The sequence below is a fragment of the Carcharodon carcharias genome, chromosome 24, assembly GCF_017639515.1.
Source record: "Carcharodon carcharias isolate sCarCar2 chromosome 24, sCarCar2.pri, whole genome shotgun sequence".
In the NCBI taxonomy this organism is placed as follows: domain Eukaryota; kingdom Metazoa; phylum Chordata; class Chondrichthyes; order Lamniformes; family Lamnidae; genus Carcharodon; species Carcharodon carcharias.
The window spans coordinates 14,552,197-14,574,127 of record NC_054490.1 but is presented as its reverse complement, the minus strand read 5'-3'; the positions used below and the strand labels follow the sequence as shown (position 1 = coordinate 14,574,127).

Genomic DNA, 21,931 nt, shown 5'->3' with positions numbered 1-21,931 from the left:
CCCGTGCAAGTTATTAAGTTGGCATCTGTGTCTTTCAAATCTGATTTATGTTCACCATAATTCGGGTATTTGAAGGCTGTGTTCACCAGTTATATGGTGGAAACTCTTGCGTCCACTTCCATTCTAACAGGCCTGCCATTTACCTTCACTATTACCTTCTCTGCCTTCAAACTAAATTATGGATAAATGCCTGAATTTGTTGCTTCAGGTTCTTCTGCAGTGTAAACCTCAGGGGGTTTTCTCCTTGGCTCGGAAGCCTGCCCGAATTCTTTCCTTGCGCTGTTTCATTGGCCGGAGTTTTGCTCTTGTCGGGCTGGTGGGTGGGCCGGCTCAGCGGGGGTGAACAGGAAGCTGACCGCCGCCCGCAATCAGGGCTCGGGCCGTGGTTTCACACCGGCAGGACAATTAAGACCCGCCCTGCGCTGCTGGTGTGGGGGTGGGAGGGGTGGTGAGTGGGGAACTTTGAGCAGGCATGTGGGGTGGGGTGCGCGGGCAGGGAAATCTCCCCAAGGCGCAGAGCTGGGACTTTGAAAAATAAAGAAAAAAGGAGGGATTTAAAAATGTTTTTAAACAAAAGCATGTCCCTGCTCATCATGACCACGACACATGAGCAGGGACGCGTTGAGTGTTGGGAAAGTTGGAAACTTTTTAATTTTCTTTTCAATAACGCGTCAAAACCTCCTCCCGCCCGTGGATGAGGGTTTTGCAGAAAAAACCCGAAGGCCGAAAGGGGTTGGGTAGGCTGCGGAAAATTTAATTCAATTAGATTTTTAATGGGCCTTTAAATTGTCGGCTGTCTGCTCCCCGCGTACGACAGACGAGTGAAACATTGCGGGATCGGGCGGTGATGTCAGCATGCTCGCCTGCCCAATGAGCAGAAAGTCCCGCCCGTTATGTGCCCGTTTCGATGACAATAAAAACGTTTGATTTGTTTTTTTTTAAAACCACCAATCATTACGAACCTGCTCATTTCTACCTTGGCCGCTGGATTTTCGCCGCTGAGTCAATTGTTTTTATTTTTCCCTCCAGTGGCGGCTGTTTCCCGCTTTTCGCGGAGGAGTCTTGGCATTTCCGGGCCCTTTATCGGCCGGGGGGGCGCTTCTCTCCCAGCGTTGGGGGGACGGCACAATTTTGCGCTCCGGGTCTGACTTTAGAATCCTTCGCTGCGCCTCCCCCAGGTCGGTGTTATCTCTGGCTCCTTCTCAAAATCCAAATTTGTTTCGGGCAGTAATCTCTCCTGAATCGTGCCCTCACTCACACCGCACGCTAAACGATCTCCGAGCGTATCGTTTAAAGATGTACCAAACTCGCAATGTCCTGTTAACTGTCTCGAACATGCCGCATAACAAGCCACTGAATCTTCCCGGGGCTCTATTCCACGAATTAAACTTGAAACAAAAACAAAAATAAAAATCCCTGGAAAAACTCAGCAGGTCTGGCAACATCTGTGGATAGGAGCACAGTTAACGTTTCGAGTCCGAATGACCCTTCACCAGAACTAAGAAAAAATAGAAGAGAGGTGAAATATAAGCTGGTTTAAGGGGGGCTGGGACAAGTAGAGCTGGATAGAGGGCTAGTGATAGGTGGAGATAACCAAAAGATGTCACAGACAAAAGGGCAAAGAGGTGTTGAAGGTGGTGATATTATCTAAGGAATGTGCTAATTAAGGGTAAAAAGCAGGATGAGCAAGGTACAGATAGCCCTAGTGGGGGTGGGGTGGGGTGAAGGAATCGAAAAAGGCTAAAAGGTGGAGATAAAATAATGGATGGAAATACATTTAAAAATAATGGAAATAGGTGGGAAAAGAAAAATATATATAAATTATTGGAAAAAAGGGGGATCGGAAAGGGGGTGGGGATGGAGGAGAGAGTTCATGATCTAAAATTGTTGAACTCAATATTCAGTCCAAAAGGCTGTAAAGTGCCTAGTCGGAAGATGAGGTGCTGTTCCTCCAGTTTGCGTTGAGCTTCACTGGAACAATGCAGCAAGCCAAGGACGGACATGTGGGCATGAGAGCAGGGTGGAGTGTTGAAATGGCAAGCGACAGGGAGGTCTGGGTGATGCTTGCGGACAGACTGAAGGTGTTCTGCAAAGCAGTCACCCAGTCTGCGTTTGGTCTCTCCAATGTAGAGGAAACCGCATTGGGAGCAACGAATGCAGTAGATTAAATTGTGGGAGGTGCAAGTGAAATGCTGCTTCACTTGAAAGGAGTGTTTGGGCCCTTGGACGGTGAGGAGGGGGGAAGTAAAGGGGCAGGTGTTGCACCTTCTGTGATTGCATGGGAAGGTGCCGTGGGAGGGGATTGAGGCGTAGGAGGTGATGGAGGAGTGGACCAGGGTGTCCCGGAGGGAACGATCCCTGCGGAATGCCGCTGGGGGGGTGAAGGGAAGATGTGTTTGGTGGTGGCATCATGCTGGAGTTGGCGGAAATGGCGGAGGATGATCCTTTGAATGCGGAGACTGGTGGGGTGATAAGTGAGGACAAGGGGGACCCTATCATGTTTCTGGGAGGGAGAAGAATATATGAGGGCAGATGCGCAGGAGATGGGCCAGACACAGTTGAGGGCCCTGTCAAACATCATGGGTGGAAAACCTCGGTTGAGGAAGAAGGAGGACATGTCAGAGGAACTGTTTTTGAAAGTAGCATCATCAGAGCAGATGCGACGGAGGCGAAGGAACTGAGAGAATGGGATGGAGTCCTTACAGGAAGCGGGGTGTGAGGAGCTGTAGTCGAGGTAGCTGTGGGAGTCGGTAGGCTTGTAATGGATATTGAATAGTAAACTTGAAACGTTGCATCGTTACTGAGGGCTTTGGCTAGTCATGACCTCTCACCGAGGTCCACCAAGTCATTAACATTTCTCAAATCTGGGGCACTGGATGCCATCAAACTTTGAATTAAGCTGTAGGCTTTACTCCCACATGTTGATAAGAGCACCGCTCGCCTCTTCTCTTCCCCCATAATGCTGTTGCTCGGAAATAGAACGCTAGAACGTTCAATATAACGAGGCCAGTCGTCCGCAGCTGGATCGAATGGATCAACTCCCCCGATTTGTGACGTGCTTTGAGGGAATTTGAGTGGGAACTTCTACTTACCCCGGCTGTATGAGCTACAGCCCCATTTTGATCCGTTTGATTCCCTCTGTGATTTTTACAGTCGCCGCTGATTCATTGTATCTTTCTTCTAGCCTTGCTTTTTCCTTCTTTCTCCTTGCTGCTGGTTTGTTGTGGTCTCGTTGCCAGTTTGTCGGCTCTCTGCTTTACCCTCATTTCATCCTCGTCACCAGTTTGTTGTGACTTGAAGTCCCAATTGCACGCTTGTTGAGAGGTGACCGAGTTAGGTAGAGAAGTTCTGCAGACACTTCTTAGGTGGAACACATTCTGTTTATTCACAAGGTGCTCAGCAGTTACACTTGTGTGTTTCTACACCAAACTCCATCTACATACTTCTAACGACTTCCAACTGACTACAGAGTTAGCCCGTGCTACTCCACTATTGGTCACGCAAGATCATGTGATCTTCCTTTATGACATTCTTCTTAAAGGTCAGATTACCATTACACATCAGATTACCACAGCTATGATATCAGCTTACATCTCTGCTTCTGTACCCCCACACCCATCTCCCCCCAGGTCCCTCCTGCATTATGCCCATCTCTAAGGCATTCAGATAGGGAAACTGGACCAGCCAACTGGGAATTGCTAAACTGGGGTCTCAGGCTAGATTGAGGAGGTGTGCTCTACAGCCTGGTCACCATGATGCAAATCGGGCTGTATTCCCCGGGGTAAATCGTGTAATAGTGTGGGTGTGCTTCCCCTCTCCCTCCCGTCCGTCCTCCTCCTGCCACTCCAATGCCCGCCTCCTCCTCCTCCTCCAGCCTCTCCAAATCCCATCATTGCCAACCTCATTCTGCTCCCACCCCCTTCCCTTCCCGGCTCCTCCTTCTCCCCTTCCCCTGCTCCCTGCCTCCTTATCCTACTGCCCCTTCCTGCCCTGCCCCTATCCGTCCTGCCCACCCACTCATTCCCCTCACCTCCCAGCACTTCCTGCCCTATCTTGCCCTCAGCTGGTATCACACTTGCCCCTGAATCCATGTTCAGGATCCACTCCAGGCCTTCAGCACAAAGATATCAGGGCTGATGCTCCACTACAGCGGGAGCCCTGCACTGTCAGAGGTGCCGTCTTTGGTATGAGACTGTAAACAAAAACCACGCCTGCCTACCTGAGCGGATGTAAAAGATCCCATGGGACGATGCGGAAGGAGAATTATCTCCGGTGTCCTGGTCAATACTTATCTCTCAGTTCACATCACAAAAAAAGTAGATCATCTGGTTATCAGATTTCTGTTCGAAGGGGTTTGCTGAACTCATTGGCTGCGGCACCCGTTAAAAATGAATTTACGGGATGCGGGCGTCGCTTACCCACCCCTAGTTACCCCTTGAGGAGGTGTGGTGAGCTGCATTGTTGAATCGCTGCAGTCTGTGCGGAGTAGGTACACCCACAGTGCTGTTAGGGAGGGAGTTCCAGGATTGTGACCCAGCGACAGTGAAGGAACGGCCGATATATTTCCAAGACAGGATGGTGAGTGGCTTGGAGGGGAATTTCCAGGTGGTGGGTGTTCCCATCTGTCTACTGCCCTTGTCCTTCTAGATGGTAGAGCTAGCATTACAACACTCTGCTGTACTGGAGTGCACTTCAAAGTGCTTCATTGGCTGTAAAGCACTTTCATACAATCCCATTCCATCCCTGCCCATCACTACAGCCCCTCTCACCTCTTCCTGACGTGCCCACTCCAACCACCCCTGCCCCTCCCCCACCCCCTCTGCTCCCACCTACCGCTACCCCGCTTCCCCCCTCTCACCGCCTCCCCTCCTTCACCCCAATCAACAAGCTGAAAACCCCCGGTAAGCCGGAAAAGGTCAAGGACTTACATGGCCAGGAATCGTGTTACCATGGTACCGAAGGAGTCGAACAGGAAGCCGCAGGGGAGGGTCATGAAGCTGAGGGCGAAGGAGGCCAGGGTGAAGATGAGGGCGAAACGGTCATCCTGAAGATCGCAGTGCACTGGGAGAGAGAGAGAGAGGGAGAGAATGACAGTGAGGGCGAGTGAAAGAGAGTGAGAGGGCGAGAGAGAGAGAGAGAGAGAGGGAGGAAGTGACAGAGAGTCAGAGAGGGAGAGAGGGAGAGAAAACAAAGGAACAAGAGAAAGAGAGAGAGGAGAAAAAGAGTGAGAGAGGACAGGAGTGAGAGAGACTGAGGGGAAAAGAGAGTGAAAGAAAGGGATAAGTAAAGTCAGAGCAATAGAGGGTGAGGGGGTGAGAGAAAAATAGAATGAGACAGAGCGAGAAATAGTGAAAAAGAAAGTGTGTGGGAGAGAGGGATGGGTGAGTAAACGGGAATGATGTGACCTCTGAAGAAGAGTCGTATCGGACTCGAAACGCCAAACTCTGTTCCTCTCTCCGCAGATGCTGCTGAGTCCCTTCCTTACCTTCAACGAAGAGAGCGACTTGGAATGAGCGAGGGCAGGTTCAGGAGAGGGTGAGAGGCTGAGAGAGAGGTAGAGACAGGGAAAGGCAGTGAGAAAGAAGCTGAGAGCGAGCGAGGGAGAGTGTGATGGAAGCTGGTGAAAGAGGAGGGCGAGTGAAAGGTGAAGCGAGTTTGTGTGAAAGGAAACCCATTTCTATAGCATCTTCCAGTCCCTCCGGACCTCCCGCGGCAGTTACAGAGCGAGTGAAGAACAGTTCGAACGGCAGTCACATGTCTAACACATAAAGATGTGGTGACCAATCAGGGCATAGCATAGCACAACCATCAGATGGGTTAAGTGACCAGCCAGCCTCTCTTTAATGGTGTTCCTTGAGGGATTAATACTGGGGTCCAGGACATATTCATTCACAGGATGTGGGCTTCGCTGGCCGGGCCCAGCATTTATTGCCCATCCCTAATTGCCCCTTGAGAAGGTGGTGGGTGAGCTGCCTTCTTGAGCCGCTGCAGTCCCTGTGGTGTAGGTACACCCACAGCGCTGTTAGGGAGGGAGTTCCAGGATTGTGACCCAGCGACAGTGAAGGAACGGCCGATATATTCCCAAGTCAGGATGGTGAGTGGCTCGGAGAGGAACTTCCAGGTGGGTGGCCTTCCCATCTATCTCCCCCCAGTGTCCTGGTCATGGGATTATTTACATTCACCTAAGAGGGAAGATGGGGGGGGCCCCAGTTTCATTCAGGGGAGCAGTGTCACTGGGCTAGTTCTCCAAGCACCCAGAGTAATGCTCTGATAACAAACTGGGTCCCAACCCCACCACAGTCAGGTGGTGGAATTTGGATTCAATAAACAAAACACCAGAATTAAAAGTCTAATGATGACCATGAAACCATTGTTGTAAAAACCCATCTGGTCCCTTTAGGGAAAGAAATCTGCCGACCTTGTGTGGCCTACATGTGGCCCACAGCAAAGCTATTCAGCTCTCAAAGGCAGTAAACGCTGGCCCATCCTTTGAAAGGCTGCACCAGCGACAGTGCAGCACCCCCTCAGTGCTGCCTCTCTGACAGTGCAGCACAGCTCTCCCTCAGCATTGTCCCTCTGAAGGAGTGGTACCTGGGTATGCCCCAGCTCTGGATCCTAACGTTCAAGCATGTAGAGTAGGGCTTGGGCCCAAGAACAGGACAGAGATGAGAGTGAGACTGATGGCTAAATGCAGGTTACAACAGTGATGCCTCTGTGCTGGGCACCTCACCATGCCCAGGCGATGCTTGTATCATATTTTATTTTGTTTTACTCATTTACACAACCCAAATCCAATCCCTTGTTACCCTTACTGGTGGCAAGTCACCTGCTGGCACCGCTGGAGTCCCCACAATACACTTACGCAGCAATATTAAGCGGAGGCCTGAGGCCTACAGGCCTAGAGCCACTAATTTCAGGATTGTAACTCGGCGACACTGACAAAAACAGCAATGCAGTTTCAAGTCAGCCTGGTGTGTGTCCTGGGGGGAGTTGGGGGGGGGGGAATCCTTGAAGGTGGGATCTTCCCATGCACCTGCTGCCCTTGCCCTTCTGGTGGTAGAGGTCGTGGGTTCGCAGGTGAGGGAGATATGGCAAGTTGCTGCTGTGTCTCTTAGGGATGGTACACACCGCAGCCACCATGTGTTGCTGGTGGGGGTTGGGGCGAGAATCTGAATGTTTAAGGTGGGGGGGGTGGAGAGCTGATCAAGTGGGGTCCTTTATCCTGATAGCGCTGAGCTCCTTGATTAACGTTGAAGCTCTAATTATCTGGCCAATTGGACACTGACTTGTGCCTTGTAGATGGTGGGTAGGGTTTGGGGAGTCAGGAGGTGAGTTACTTACCGCAGAGGCCCTAGCCTCTGACCTGCTCTACGAGTTACAGCGCTTATATGGCTGGTCCAGTTAAGTGCCCACTCAATGGCAACCCCTATGACGATGACAATGGGGGATTCAGCTCTGGTAATGCTATTGGATATCAGGGGGAAAGGGTTTGGTTCAGTATTGCTAAAGATAATTATGTTTTGGCACTTGTGTGATGTGAATTCACAATCACTCACGCACAACATTGTGTTAATCCTAGTAATCCCACTCCGCCTCCCACCTCAACCCTCCTCCCTGCCCCTCCCCCTCTTCCTACCATATCCCCAGCCCTTCCCCTCCTTCTCGCTCCCTGTCTCCCCCTCTTACTTTCTCGCCCCAGACTTACTGGTGCTGTTCCTCTCTCTGGACTCGCTGACGTTGTGCAGCGGGAGGCAGAGGTCGGAGAAATACCCCTCCTCCTTCAGCACGAAGACGAGGGAGGCCCAGCCAAAGATGACGCCTGCGAAGCCCACACACTCGAACAGCCCTCTGGTGAAGGTCAAGGACCGCTTCACCCTCTCGCTCAGCGGCCCCATTCACACCCCTCCCGACTTGCGGAAAATTCCCCCTTGGATGTTCTCCGGGTTCCCGAACCTGAAAGAAACAATCCCCACGTTTATGCCACTCCTTTCGCCACCTTTAGACGTTCAAGCTTCAGTGGGGCACCAATGACGTGTGCTCGCTGTTGTGACCTCAGCGACGCAGCAGCCAATCGGAGCATGAGTTAGATCCATGACATCCAACGTGATAATGGCCTGTTTGAGCGATTCTTGGACGGGGAGGGGGGGTTAGTATTGAGCCCAGGATACTGGGGGAAGCGCCCCTCATCTTCTTCTGATAGCCCCGGTGGGATTCCCCACATGACAGGGCGGACGGATGGTTTTAACACCTCACCCCGAGACGTGGAACCTCTGTCGGTGCAGCGCTCCCTCAGAGCTGACCCTGCGGCAGTGCTGCATTCCCTCAGTGCTGCTTTCCACCCAACCCCCACCACCCCCCAACAGCGTAGCCCTCCCTCAGTACTGCACCTCGGACTGCGCAGCGCTCCCTCAGTACTGCACCTCGGACTGCGCAGCGCTCCCTCAGTACTGCACCTCGGACTGCGCAGCGGTCCCTCAGTACTGCACCTCGGACTGCGCAGCGCTCCCTCAGTACTGCACCTCGGACTGCGCAGCGCTCCCTCAGTACTGCACCTCGGACTGCGCAGCGCTCCCTCAGCACCGAAATCAGCCTTGATGAGGAGCCACCCGTGCTAAACACACTTTCTGGCTCTCCATTCCTCCCTGGATTTTACTGTTCTTCAAGTGTGTGTTTTTTTTAAATAGAGCCATGGAGTCATAGAGGTCTCTACAGCACAGAAAAAGGCCCTTTGGCTCATCGAGTCTGCGCCGGTCAAACAAGTACCTAACTATTCTAATCCCATTTTCCAGCACTAGGCCCATAGCCTTGTATTGCCATGTGGCATTGCAAGTGCACATCCAAATACTTCTTCAATGTTCTGAGGGTTTCCTGTCTCTACCATCCTGTGTTCCAGGTCCCCACCACGCGCCCTCTAGCCAGGAATAAAAAAAATCTCCTCGGAGCCCTCTCAAACAGAACTGGAGTCCAATCTTTAACCGCGTAACTCTCCGAAGGCAGCGGAGGAGAGGGGGGGTGGGGGGTCACTGAATATCTTCAAGGCAGAGGTAGATAGCTTTGTAAATGGCAAAACACTGCAGATGCTGGGAATCTGAAACAAGAACAAAAAAATAGCTGGAAAAGCTCAACTGGTCTGACAGCAACTGGGGAGAGAAAGACAGAGTTAACTTTTCGAGTCCGTGTGACTCTTCTTCAGAGCAGATAAAGGGGTCGATAGATTTGTGTTAGGCTGGGGAATCGAAGGCTATCGGGGCCGGGGGCGGGGCAGATAGATGGGAACGTGGAACTCGAAACACGAGCGGGTCAGCCATGGGTCTTACTGAAGGCTCGAGGGGCTGAATGGCCTGGTCCTGCTCCCATTTCGTGTGCCCCTCTAGGCTTTTGTTCGGAGAGATCACCTTTCCAAACATGTGCCTCCGGAACACAACAGCCCTGGGCCTTCACTCTGCTCCTTGGCGTAACGTTGACTAACGGGAGAGGTGCATTCAAACTCTGCTGACACACCCTCACCTCGTTCCAATGTTAGGCCACTTTGTAAAAACCATTCCCGCACTTATGGCCCAATTTGAAAAGGATGGGCATGGCCCACTGCGATGGAAAAATAACGGGAAGCAGGAGCAGACCAGGGCTTCAAAGGAGGCTTCCTGGCTTTAATTAGAGTGGCCTTTCTCGGGATTGATGACGGAATCCAGGACCGACTCCGTGCATCCCCCTCCCTACCCCCAGTCCGAGCACTGGTCCCATTCCCGGTTCTCTGATGGAGAATACCAAATGGACAACATAAACTGACCAGCCCAACGATTTGACCCTTAAAAAGGGAGAATACTTTTACCCCTCCCCCCCCACCGTTTTGAGTAAACTAAAACGAAGTGAATGAACGACCAGCCCCCAAGTCTCTTGTTACACTCTTTCAACTAGAAGCAGGTGAGCTAAACTAACCCATAACCGAATTAACAGCTTGGTCACTCCAAGGGGGGAAGGGGGGGGGTCACTGTAAAAGCACCAAAACTTGAAAGGAGTATTATTTAATTTCAGTTAATTTTTTTTGGGGGGGGGGTGGTAGAAGTGGGGTGGTGGGGGTGCGGAGAAAATGACTGTAGCCCCTGCGGTGCTCACCGGTCAATCGTATCGGCGGGACACCCCGTGCTCCCTCTCCCCCGCGCTGACGTAGCCACAGAGGAGGCGCAGGCGGTCGGATTGAGGGAGACCCGGCGGCCTCAAGCGCTCGCTGCCTGAACCTGTCCGCCCAAGGCCAAGCTTGGCCAGGCCCAGGCAGCGGCCTAGTGAGGAGGCCCTTCGACCTGCCCCCAGACCCACTCCGCACCGGGGTGACGGGCGGTGAGGAGAGCCGGGCTGAAGGGCAGCTAAAGGCTGAGGAGCAGCCCCTTCCAATGATGAGAAAGAGGGCGGGGTGGGGGGTAGTGGGGGGGGGGGGGGGGCCACTCAGTATGAGCAGAAATGAGTCATTGGCCCATGACCACCATCTGAATAGAGTCAAACAAAATTAGTGTGCAAGGGACAGCCACACCTCCTCCCCATTACAGGGAGATATAGCTGCAGAAAACTATCCCACAGTCGCTGAGTTTCTGATATGTTCTAGACTGCTTAGTCTCGATACGAATGTAAATTAACATCCCCCGTTAAAACTAGTCTGAATTTGCTGCATGTTTGCCTAGCCTGTTTGCTTACGTGGTCTGTCACTTCTCAGCTGCTACCAGGGGGCCTACATGCAACCCTCAATACGGTCTTAATCGTTTTCATATCTAATTCATCTCTCAATTCGCCACCGCCTGCTAACCACTCGCTGTATCAGCAATGATCATCGAAGCCATGTTGCCTTTGATCACTAAGGCGACTCTACCCCCTCCACCTATTGCCCTGTCTGTCCTGTCCATGTTGTAACCTGGTGCGTTTGGTTGACAGTCATGTCTCAGTCATGTCTTATACATCATATGAACGTGAGGAGGAGGGCCATTCGGCCCCTTGAGACTGCCCTGCCTTTCAATAAAATCATGGTTGGTCTGACTGTGTTTTGCATTCCCCTCTACACCCAATAACCTTCGATTCCCTTGCCTAACAAGAATCTATCTCTCTCTGCCTTAAAAATATTCTCTGACCCCCGCCTCCTGAGGCAGAGAGTTCCAAAGTCGCACAACCCTCAGGGAGAAAAAAATTCTCCTCATCTCTGACCTAAAAGGGCGCCCCCTAATTTTAAAACAGTGACCCCTAGTTCTGGACTCACCCACAAGAGGAAACATCCTTTCTACATCCACTTTGTCAAGGCCGTCCAGGATCATGTATACTTCAATCCAATCACCCCTCACTCTTCTAAACTCCAGTGGAAACAAGGCCAGTCTGTCCAATCTTTCCTCATAAGACAACCCACTCATTCCAGGTATCAATCTAGTAAACCTCCTCTGAACCACCTCCAATACATTTACATCCTTCCTTAAATAAATCTGCACACAGTATTCGAGGTCCGGTCTCACCAATGCCCTGAATAACTGAATCATAACATCTTTACTTTTATGTTCAATTCCTCCCATAATAAAGGACAGCATTCCATTAGCCTTCTTGATCAAATGCTTTACCTGCACACTAACCTTTTGTGACTCATGCACTAGAACACCCAGATCCCTCTGCAACTCGGAATTCTGTAGCCGTTCTCTGTGTCAGTGATGATCTGTTTTTTCATTCTTTCTGCCAAAGGGGACTACTTCACATTTTTCTACATTATTACCCCATCTACCAGATTTTTGCCCACTCACTCAAACTATCCATATGTCGGCAACTTCCTTACGCCCTCCCAGTTGAATTTGTGTCTGTAATTTATTCACTTTGTTCCTTGTAGGTTTCCATAAAGAACATCTATTCAGGACTGTCTTTTGGCACTGATGTTTCATCCTTATGCTCCCTATTTTCTCTCCTGGTTTACTTAATTTATTTCTTTTAGCTTTGCCTTCGCCTGAAATGCCTGGAGCATGGTTTCTGAATGTTACTCTACACTCCTCCACCTCGACTGCCTCTGAACTACAATGAATACTGCCTTTCCCACCTACTCCCTCATTTACAATCTTAAAGTATTACTGTGAAAGGACACGTGCTGTCGAAGCTTTTTTGCCTTGCACTCATCAAGACAATTTGCAAGAATGCCAAGTGTAAAGGGGACAACAACTTATACTGCACGAGCAGAGAGCGCTGAGAGGTTGGTTGGCGACTGGACTCTGATTGCTAGAGGCTTTGCCATTGGAGAATGCGCCAGTTAAGTGATGTCTGACAAATGGTAACCTTCCACTTGCTAACCAATCTACACTCTCTTCCAATGCAGTGTAAATTGTTGTTCCTTTACGCTTGGCATTCTTGTGGACTGTCCTGATGAGTGCAAGACAAAAAACTTCAACAACGTCTTATACAGGTACATGTGTCCCATGAAATGGAACCCCTCTTTCCCACACTGTTACTTCATCCAAGTTCAGTTTCCTAATCTTTTTGCACCAAAGCCAATTTGCACATGACCCAGGTGATAATCCAGAGATTAAAACCCTTGAAGTCCTCTGTTGTGTCTTAGCTCTGAATCCCTGGTAACCCCCGAACATGACATCGTGCTGCCTTTTCCCTATCTTCTTGGCCCCACATGGATCTGTCAAGAAGATGTGATAATTCTCGTAATGTGGTTGGAATTAATTGTAAAATAGAGTAATAGCGGGATGTGTCTATGTGCCTATATGTGTCTGCGTGTGTGTGTGTTTCTGTGTGTGTGTGAGATTTAATTGAATTAGAGGAAGCCAGCCTGGACACTTGGATCTAAGGAGAGAGGATAGGTTTTGAAATGTTAATTAGGTAAACTTGGGGAAGTTTAGAAACACAGGTGTCAAGGGAACACTTGCATTTTGAAATTAACCAGGCTAGCTTTTTTTCAAAGGAGGGGTTAAGTGTGTCACCTAACCAGGTGAAGTTTAGAAACAGTGTGTTTATTTTTCCCAAAGGTTACTGGTAAAACTTAGTGCTTTGAGAGGGTTTTATTATCAGGAAGATAAAGTCCAAAGACAGGGTGAAACAATGGGTATTTGCATTCAAGGAGGAAGCTATGTATAGCAAAGGAACAAGGGCTGTGTGTGAGGAAAGGCATTTTTAAGGTCTTACAAGTGCATGAAAAGCCTTCAGCATTTATGCCTCAAGCTGCTGTCTTCAAATGACTGAAGTTAAGGAAACTCACTTTGAATTCGACTTGTGTTCAGGGTATCATGTATCTTTGCCTGGGTCTATTAAAATCTGCTTGTCTTACTGTTGCCTTAGTGAAAGTGTAACTGGGAGTTAGATTGATTAGCAGATTTAGAAGTTATCACAGTATTAATTTGTAATATGTATATATTTAAAATCAGTTCTCTTATTAATAAATGTTTAATCTAATTTTATATAAACCTATAAGACTTGATGGTCTTATTACTACTGAATTCAAGGTATGCATCTTGAAATTTATTCAAATTAAAAATGAGTTGGGACAGTTATTTCAAGCTTCCCTCTGGGATTTGAAAGCTCAGCATTTGCCATCAGCTGTGTCATAACAGATCGCAAGAACTGGATGGCCCCCCTCCCTCTCCAATGCCCGTTCAAGCCGAGTTCAGGCCTCCTCCGCCTTGATGCTCATTGAGAAATGTGCCATTTCTGGCTCTTTATCCTGCTATCTGACCCACTAATTATTGAATCCCCTCTCTCCCACCCGCGAGCCTCATATTACACTTCCCTAAGGGAAAAGCAAAATGCTGCAGATGTTGGAAACCTGAAATAAAAACAGAAAATGCCACAGATTATGGAAACCTGAAATAAAAAACAGAAAATGCTGCAGATGCTGGAAACCTGAAATAAAAAACAGAAAATACTGCAGATGCTGGAAACATCTGGTCAGCAGGGTGTGACTGCAAGTGAGGCAGGCAGAGGGATCCTGTGTTTAGGAACAGAGCAGCCTCAGCTCTTGACCTTGTCCAACAGGTACGAGGTACTTGCTCCCTGTGTGGATGAGGAAGAGGGCTGTAGGGAGGATGAGCCAGCTGACCACAGCACCATGGCACAGGAGGTCATTCAAGAGGGGGGGAGCAAAAAGACAAGTGGTAGTTGTAGGGGATTCTATAATTAGGGGAATTGATAGCTTCCTTTGTAAGCAGGATTGAGAGTCCCGCAGGGTATGTTGCCTGCCTGGTGCCAGGCTGGGGGACATCTCTGACCGGCTTGAAAGGATATTGGAGAGGGAGGGGGAGGTTGTTGTGGTCCACGTCGGGACAAATAACATAGGTAAGACTAGGAAAGAGGACCTATTTGGGGATTATCAGGAACTAGAAACTAAATTAAAGAACAGGTCCTCAAGGGTTATAATCTCCAGATTACTACCCGAGCCACGTGCAAATTAGCATAGGGACGCGAGAATAGGGAAGTAAACACGTGGCTAAAGGAGTGGTATGGGAAAGAGGGGTTCCATTTCATGGGGCACTGGCATCAGTATTGGAACAGGAGGGATCTGTACCGTTGGGACGGACCCCACCTGAACCGATCTGGGACCAATGTTCTAGCGAAAAGGGTAAATAGGGTGGTCAACGGGACTTTAAACTAGAAAGTGGGGGGGGAAGGGAAGGGTAAACTCCAAGAAGTATGACTAATGGGAGACAACGCAACAGGTTAGTGTGTGGGGGGGTGGAATCAACTTCATGGAAAATTATGAAAAAACTGAAAAGAAAGGAGAGCCCAAGAGAGGCTATTAAAGTCTCCAGAACACAAAATAGTGTTTGGAAAGGGCTAGGAATCTAACTTCGAGCACATCAGATAAAGGGACGACAATGAGAAAGGGGATGGGAAATACAGGACTGAAGGTGTTGTATCTGAATGTACACAGTATATGAAATAAGGCAAATGAGTTTGTGGCGCAGATTGAAATTGGCAGGTATGATGTGGTGGGCATCACAGAGACATGGCTGCAAGGGGATCAGGACTGGGAGCTAAATATCCAAGGATATACATCCTATCGAAAAGTTGGCAGAGGGGCTGGGGTTGCTTTGTTAGTAAGAAATGAAATTAAATCGATAGCAAGAAATGATGTCGGGTCAGATGATGTAGAATCTGTGTGGGTAGAGTTGAGGAACTGCAAAGGTAAAAAAACCATAATGGGAGTTATGTCCAGGCCTCCGAACAGTAGTCAGGATGTGGGGCACAAGATACATCAGGAGATAGAAAAGGTCTGTAAAAAAGGCAAGGTTACAGTGATCATGGGGGATTTCAATATGCAGGTAGACTGGGAAAATCAGGTTGGTGGTGGATCCCAAGGAAAGGAATTTGTGGAACGTCTACGAGATGGCTTTTGGAGCAGCTTGTGATGGATCCCACTAGGGAACAGGCAATTCTAGATTTAGTGATGTGTCATGAGGCAGATTTGATAAGGGAGCTTAAGGTGAAGGAACCCTTAGGAGGAAGTGGCCGTAATATGATAGAATTTATCCTGCAATTTGAGAGGAAAAAGCTGGAATCAGATGTAACGGTATTACAGTTGAATAAAGGCAACTACAGAGGCATGAGGGAGGAGCTGGCCAGAATTGACTGGGAGATGAGCCTAGCAGGAAAGACAGTGGAACAGCTATGGCAGGAGTTTCTGGGAGTAATTTGGGAGACACAGCAAAAATTCATCCCTAGGAAGAAGAAGCATACTAAAGGGAGGACGAGGCAACCATGGCTGACAAGGAAAGTCAGGGACAGCATAAAAGCTAAAGAGAAAGCATACAATGTGGCAAAGAGCAGTGGGAGACCAGGGGGTTGGGAAGCCTACAAAGACCAACAGAGGACAACTAAAAAAGAAATAAGGAGAAGATTAAATATGAGGGCAAACTAGCCAGTAATATAAAAGAAGATTACAAGAGTTTTTTTTAGATATATAGAGGGTAAGAGAGAGGCAAAAGTGGACATTGGGCCGCTGGAAAATGACGCTGGAGAAGTAGTAGTGGGGAACAAAGAAATGGCGGAGGAACTGAATAGGTACTTTGCGTCAGTCTTCATAGTGGAAGACACGAGTAACATCCCCAAAGTTCAAGAGAGTCAGGAGGCAGAGGTGAGTATGGTGGCCATTACCAAGGAGAAGGTGCTAGGAAAACTGAAAGGTCTGAAGGTGGATAAATCACCTGGACCAGATGGATTATACCCCAGTGTTCTGAAGGAGATAGCTGAAGAGATAGTGGAGGTGTTAGTGGCGATCTTTCAGGAATCACTGGAATCAGGGAGGGTCCCAGAGGACTGGAAAATCGCTAATGTAACCCCCCTGTTTAAGAAGGGAGTGAGGCAAAAGATGGGAAATTACAGGCTGTTTAGCCTAACCTTGGTCGTTGGTAAGGTTTTAGAGTCCATTATTAAGGATGAGATTTCAGAATACTTGGAAGTGCATGGTAAAATAGGGCAAAGTCAGCATGGTTTCATCAAGGGGAGGTCATGCCTGACAAATCTTTTCGAATTCTTTGAGGAGGTAACGAGTAGGTTAGACAAAGGAGAGCCAATGGATGTTATCTACTTGGACTTCCAGAAGGCCTTTGACAAGGTGCCGCACAGGAGGCTGCTCAGTAAGATAAGAGTCCATGGTGTTAGAGGCAAGGTACTAGCATGGATAGAAGACTGGCTGTCTGGTAGGAGGCAGAGAGTGGGGATAAGGGGGTCCTTCTCAGGATGGCAGCCAGTGACTAGTGGAGTTCTGCAGGGGTCAGTGTTGGGACCACAACTTTTCACTTTATACATTAATGATCTAGATGAAGGAACTGAGGGCATTCTGGCTAAGTTTGCAGATGATACAAAGATAGGTGGAGGGACAGATAGTATTAAGGAGGCGGGGAGACTGCAGAAGGATTTGGACAGTTTATGAGAATGGGCAAAGAAGTGGCAGATGGAATACAACGTGGGGAAGTGTGAGGTCATGCACTTTGGTAGGAAGAATAGAGGCATAGGCTATTTTCTAAATGGGGAGAGAATTCAGAAACCTGGAGTGCAAAGGGACTTGGGAGTCCTAGTCCAGGATTCTGTTAAGGTTAACTTGCAGGTTGAGTCGGTAGTTAGGAAGGCAAATGCAATGTTGGCATTTATTTTGAGAGGACTAGAATATAAAAGCAGGGATGTGCTGCTGAGGCTTTATAAGGCTCTGGTCAGACCACATTTAGAATATTGTGAGCAATTTTGGGCCCCGTATCTCAGGAAGGATGTGCTGGCCCTGGACAGGGTCCAGAGGAGGTTCACGAGAATGATCCCAGGAATGAAAGGCTTAACATATGAGGAACGTTTGAGGACTCTGGGTCTATACTCGATGGAGTTTGGAAGGATGAGGGGGGATCTGATTGAAACTTACAGAATACCGAAAGGCCTGGATAGAGTGGACGTGGGGAAGATGTTTCCATTAGTAGGAGAGACTAGGACCCGAGGGCACAGCCTCAGAGTAAAGGGAAGACCTTTTAGAACAGAGATGAGGAGAAACGTCTTTAGCCAGAGAGTGATGAATCTATGGAATTCATTGCCACAGAAGGCTGTGGAGGCCAGGTCATTGAGTGTATTTAAGACCGAGATAGATAGGTTCTTGATTGGTAAGGGGTCAAAGGTTACAGGGAGAAGGCGGGAGAATGGGGTTGAGAAACTTATCAGACATGATTGAATGGCGGAGCAGACTCGATGGGCCGAATGGCCTAATTTCTGCTCCTTTGTCTTATGGTCTTAAACCTGAAATAAAAACAGGAAATGCTGGTTGGGGTTTGGTGGGGGGGGTGGGGGGGTGGGGGGCGTGGTGGGTAGTGGGGTGGGGGGCGGATCTCAGCAAGCCTGGCAGCACCTGGGTTAATGTTTCGAGCCCGCCTGACCCTTCTTCTGACCCTTCTCTGTCGTGCTTCCCTTCATATCCTTCTCCTCCTCCTCCTCCTTTTGGACAGCACCCCCCCCACGCGCCCCTCCCCCACCAGTCCCAGGCTGCTGACGTTACACGACCTGCCCTGCCTCACGTCATCCAGAGACGCCCGCCGTGGTGTTTCTTTGCCCCCTCCCTCTCTCCCCACCACGCCGAACCAGCGCCGAGCGCCCAAAGAGGAGGAATGAGAAGAAGCACTCGGATACTCACCGCCCTGGAGTTCACACGCACGACGCGAGGCACTGAGGGTAAAAGCAACGCTTCCCTGCCTTTATAATCGCCACAATCGCCGACCTCTGCACCCTGTTCACAATGCAGACTGATAATCATGTGCCCCTTTCAGGGTGTGAGGACCTCCTGCTGCGTTATCAGGTTAGGTCTAATTTACCGAGATTGGAAGATAGATACCTACATGCAGAGATAGAGAGAGATAGAGAGAGAGAGAGAGAGAGAGGGAGAGTGGTGGCGGGGGAAGAGGGAGTGGAGAAAGAGAAAGGGGGAGACAGAGAGAGAACCAGGGGTGAAGACATAGGGCAGGGGCAGTGGGCGCGGAGCCGTCATTTTAATCTGGGGGGGCCAATGAAGGCCCGGCCGGTGTAAGAAGCGACCGACCTGCTCTCAGCGCTACCTGTGCGGGTGGCCGGGGGGAGGGGAGGGAAGGGGAGGGGAGGGGGGAGGGCGGAGGAGGGAGAGTCGGGGCCGGCGCTCTCTCTCGCTCGTGTGCGTGAAAGGGCGTTTCAATTTCCCCCCCCCTCCACCCCACCCCCCCTCCACCGAGGCACGGAGCTGGATTCAATCGACATTCCAACGATGAAATGAAGGTTGGGAAGCGTATTTAAAGGCGTTTCCTCTCTCCCGTGACTGAGTCACGCCAGCCGGGGATGTGTTGGTTTTTCTATATATTCATCTGTGAAAATTCTTTCATTCGTTCGATAAAAGCTTTCGGTGGGGGGGGGAAATGAGGTTTGCGGAAAAAAACAGGGCCAAGGCCGCCTAGGCTTTTCTCCCGCACCACTCCCCTCACCGCCGGCTGTGAGGCTGGGGCGTGCGGCGCTGGTCGAATCCTCCAGCCAGCTTCTGGAACCCCGCCGCCGGCCCCACATTGACGGGCACCACAACGTCAGGGGGCGCACGCCCAGCTTCACGGCGCTGCGTGGTTTTACCGCAGGCGAAGTTCCGGAGGGTGAAAGGGGAAATCGGAAAGGGAGCGATCGGGGTGGGGGGGGGGGATTGCTGCCGAGGCAGAGCGGTGGGGGATTTGGAAGCGACGGGACGCTGTACGATCCAGCTCTTCCTTGTGCCTCCACCGCGTCGGCGCTGAGCAGGCCAATATCTCCTTGCCGATCACAGGTCACAGATAGTGAAAACGCAATTGCAGTCTCGCTGTCTGCAAGGGAGATTAGGGTGCGCCGTGCCCAGTTTATTGGAGCGAGTACTATGACTCCACCCTGGGCTGCTCGGTTATCTCCTTTACAGCCCCTGCCCATTCACGTCACAGCATTCAACAAGGCAGGGAGACCGAAGCACATACCCTTCCCCAGACAATCTGACAAGGAGAAGGGACAGAAGGGGCCCATTCGGCCCTTCGTTTCCCCCACCCTGTGCTAGCTCGTTGCGCCTGCTGCCCCATTGGCTCCAACTTTCACCCTACTCGTTCTCCACCGCCAAGCGACCGTTATAATTATAAAGTGTTTCCTTCTGAGCACACCCACTTATTAAACAAAAGAAACGGCAGGAGAACCTCCTCCACCCCGGAGGTAGGTGAGGGTGTGTACCTCCTCATCGGAGGTGTAGCTGCTGGTTCATAGCCTGGGTTGCATCGAGGGAGCAGCCGGGCAAGCCGGGGGGAGGTAGGGACGGGAGGATGTGTTGATGGGGAGGGTGAGATGAAGAGGGGTTTGAGCTCATGCGCATCATGAGGGCTGGCGTGGACCAGTCGAAGCGGTGACCGTTTCTGCGTAATTCTACTGAACCTGCGTCCAGGCAACGCGTCCCGGGTCGCCACAACTCACGGTGTAAAGAAACTCCTGCTCATCCAGACTCCCGTTGGAACACTCGCCAATGACCTGAAATCTGCATCGCCTGGTGACTAAGGAGAGAGAAGGGGAGGGCGGGGGGGGGGCAGCGGCGCAGGGTTGAGGGGTGGGGGATGGTTGTTCGAGAGAGAAAGAGGGGAGGAGGGGAGAAAGAGGTCGTGGCAAGGGGACGGAAGTGTGGTGACAAGAGGGGGGTAGAGGCAGAGTAAGGGAAAGGGAGATGGGGAAAGAGAGAAGGGGGGAGAGAAAGGAACAGAGCGGGGAGGTGCAAGAGGAACATTTTGCCCCAGGCTTAGTTTCAGAAACGTTTAACACTTAAATTTGACTCCTAACTGATGGTGCATTTGAAAAGGGGCTAAATACTAATGGACAGCGCCGAGATTTGAACTTATAAACGCTGGGGTTGCGAAGCTACTGCTCTAACCACCAAGCCAGGGAGCCACCAAGACACTAAACGGGCACAAATGAATTCTTTCTGTGCCATCTGCAGAAAGAGATGGACTCAGTCAAGCTAGCAGGTTGTGACTCATCTCCCAGGCACCTGCTTCTTTTCATATCCACTTCTCCATAACAATATCTGGAGAGCCAGACACGTGTTAAAATAGTACATTTAACAGCTACAGGGCATGCCAAAGCACTTAATAGCCAATTAAGTACTTTTGATAAGTGCGATGAAGGAAGCACGATAAGCAATTGGTGCACAGCAAGCTCCCACAACAGAATACAACAATGTAATGAACAATCCAGTTAACTTCACAGAATCACATGGTGCAGAAGAGGCCCTTCGGCCCATCAAGTCTGCACCGACACGTGAGAAACACCTGACCTACCTCCCTAATCCCATTTACCAGCACTTGGCCCCATAGCCTTGAATGTTATGATGTGCCAAGTGCTCATCCAGGTACTTTTTAAAGGATGTGAGTCTAACCCACCTCCACCACCCTCCCAGGCAGTGCATTCCAGACCCTCACCTCCCTCTGGGTAAAAAAGCTTCTCCTCACCTCCCCCCCCAAACCTCCTGCCCCTCACCTTGAACTTACGTCCCCTCGTGACTGACCCTTCAACTAAAGGGGAACAGCTGCTCCCTATCCACCCTGTCCATGCCCCTCATAATCTTGTACACCTCGATCAGGTCACCCCTCAGTCTTCTCTGCTCCAACAAAAACAACCCAAGTCTATCCAACCTCTCTTCATAACTGAAATGTTTCATCCCAGGCAACATCCTGGTGAATCTCCTCTGCACCCCCTCCAGTGGAATCACATCCTTCCTATAACTTGCTTTCTATATCTCTCATTCTCTCTCTTCCTCCCTGAAATTCATCTCTCTCCTTTGGGCCTTTCACATTCTCTCAATCTCTTTCTCGAACATTTTTGTAAAGGCTCAATTTGGGAACCGAACTGTTGGCTTGACGCGCCACATGGTGACTTGGCTATGTCATGATTGACGTCATGAGGTGGCTGAGGGTGAGGTACCCCAAGTTTATTGATGCGACCTAAAGCTGGGTGGGAATTTTTAAAAAAATTTGTTTATGGGATGTGGGTGTCGCTGGCTGGGCCCAGCATTTATTACCCATCCCTAATTGCCCTTGTTCAGAGGGCAGTTAAGAGCCAACCACATTGCCGTGGGTCTGGAGTCACATATTTGCCAGACCAGGTATCTGGCATTCGTGAACCAGACGGGTTTTTTCAACAATCGGTTCAGGTTTCATGGTCACCATCAGACTTTTAATTTCAGGGTTTTATTGAATTCAAATTCCACCACTGCTGTGTCAGGATTCGAACCCAGGTCCCCAGAGCATTACCCTGGGTCTCTGGGTAATTGGACCAGTGACAATACTGCGACACCACAGCCTCCCCCATCGTAGGGCAGGGTGCGGAGGTGAGGCCTGGAGAGGCGGACGGAAGGGAGTAGGGGTGGAGCTGGGGAGGCCGGGGTGGGGTAGGGTGGGGTGGGAGGAGGGGTGGTGGAGGGGGGGGGTAGTTGAGGGCA

General features: G+C 50.2%; 1 protein-coding gene across 1 annotated transcript in view; it reads right to left on the bottom strand.

The window, feature by feature from the left end:
• The window catches only part of LOC121269346 (solute carrier family 43 member 3-like), a 110,227-nt gene that overhangs the window by 55,064 nt on the left and 33,232 nt on the right, over positions 1–21,931 (bottom strand). Inside the window, exon 2 of the mRNA XM_041173898.1 lies at positions 4,929–5,061. Coding sequence (XP_041029832.1) covers positions 4,929–5,061 — 133 coding nt within the window. The remainder of the gene's footprint in view (positions 1–4,928; positions 5,062–21,931) is intronic.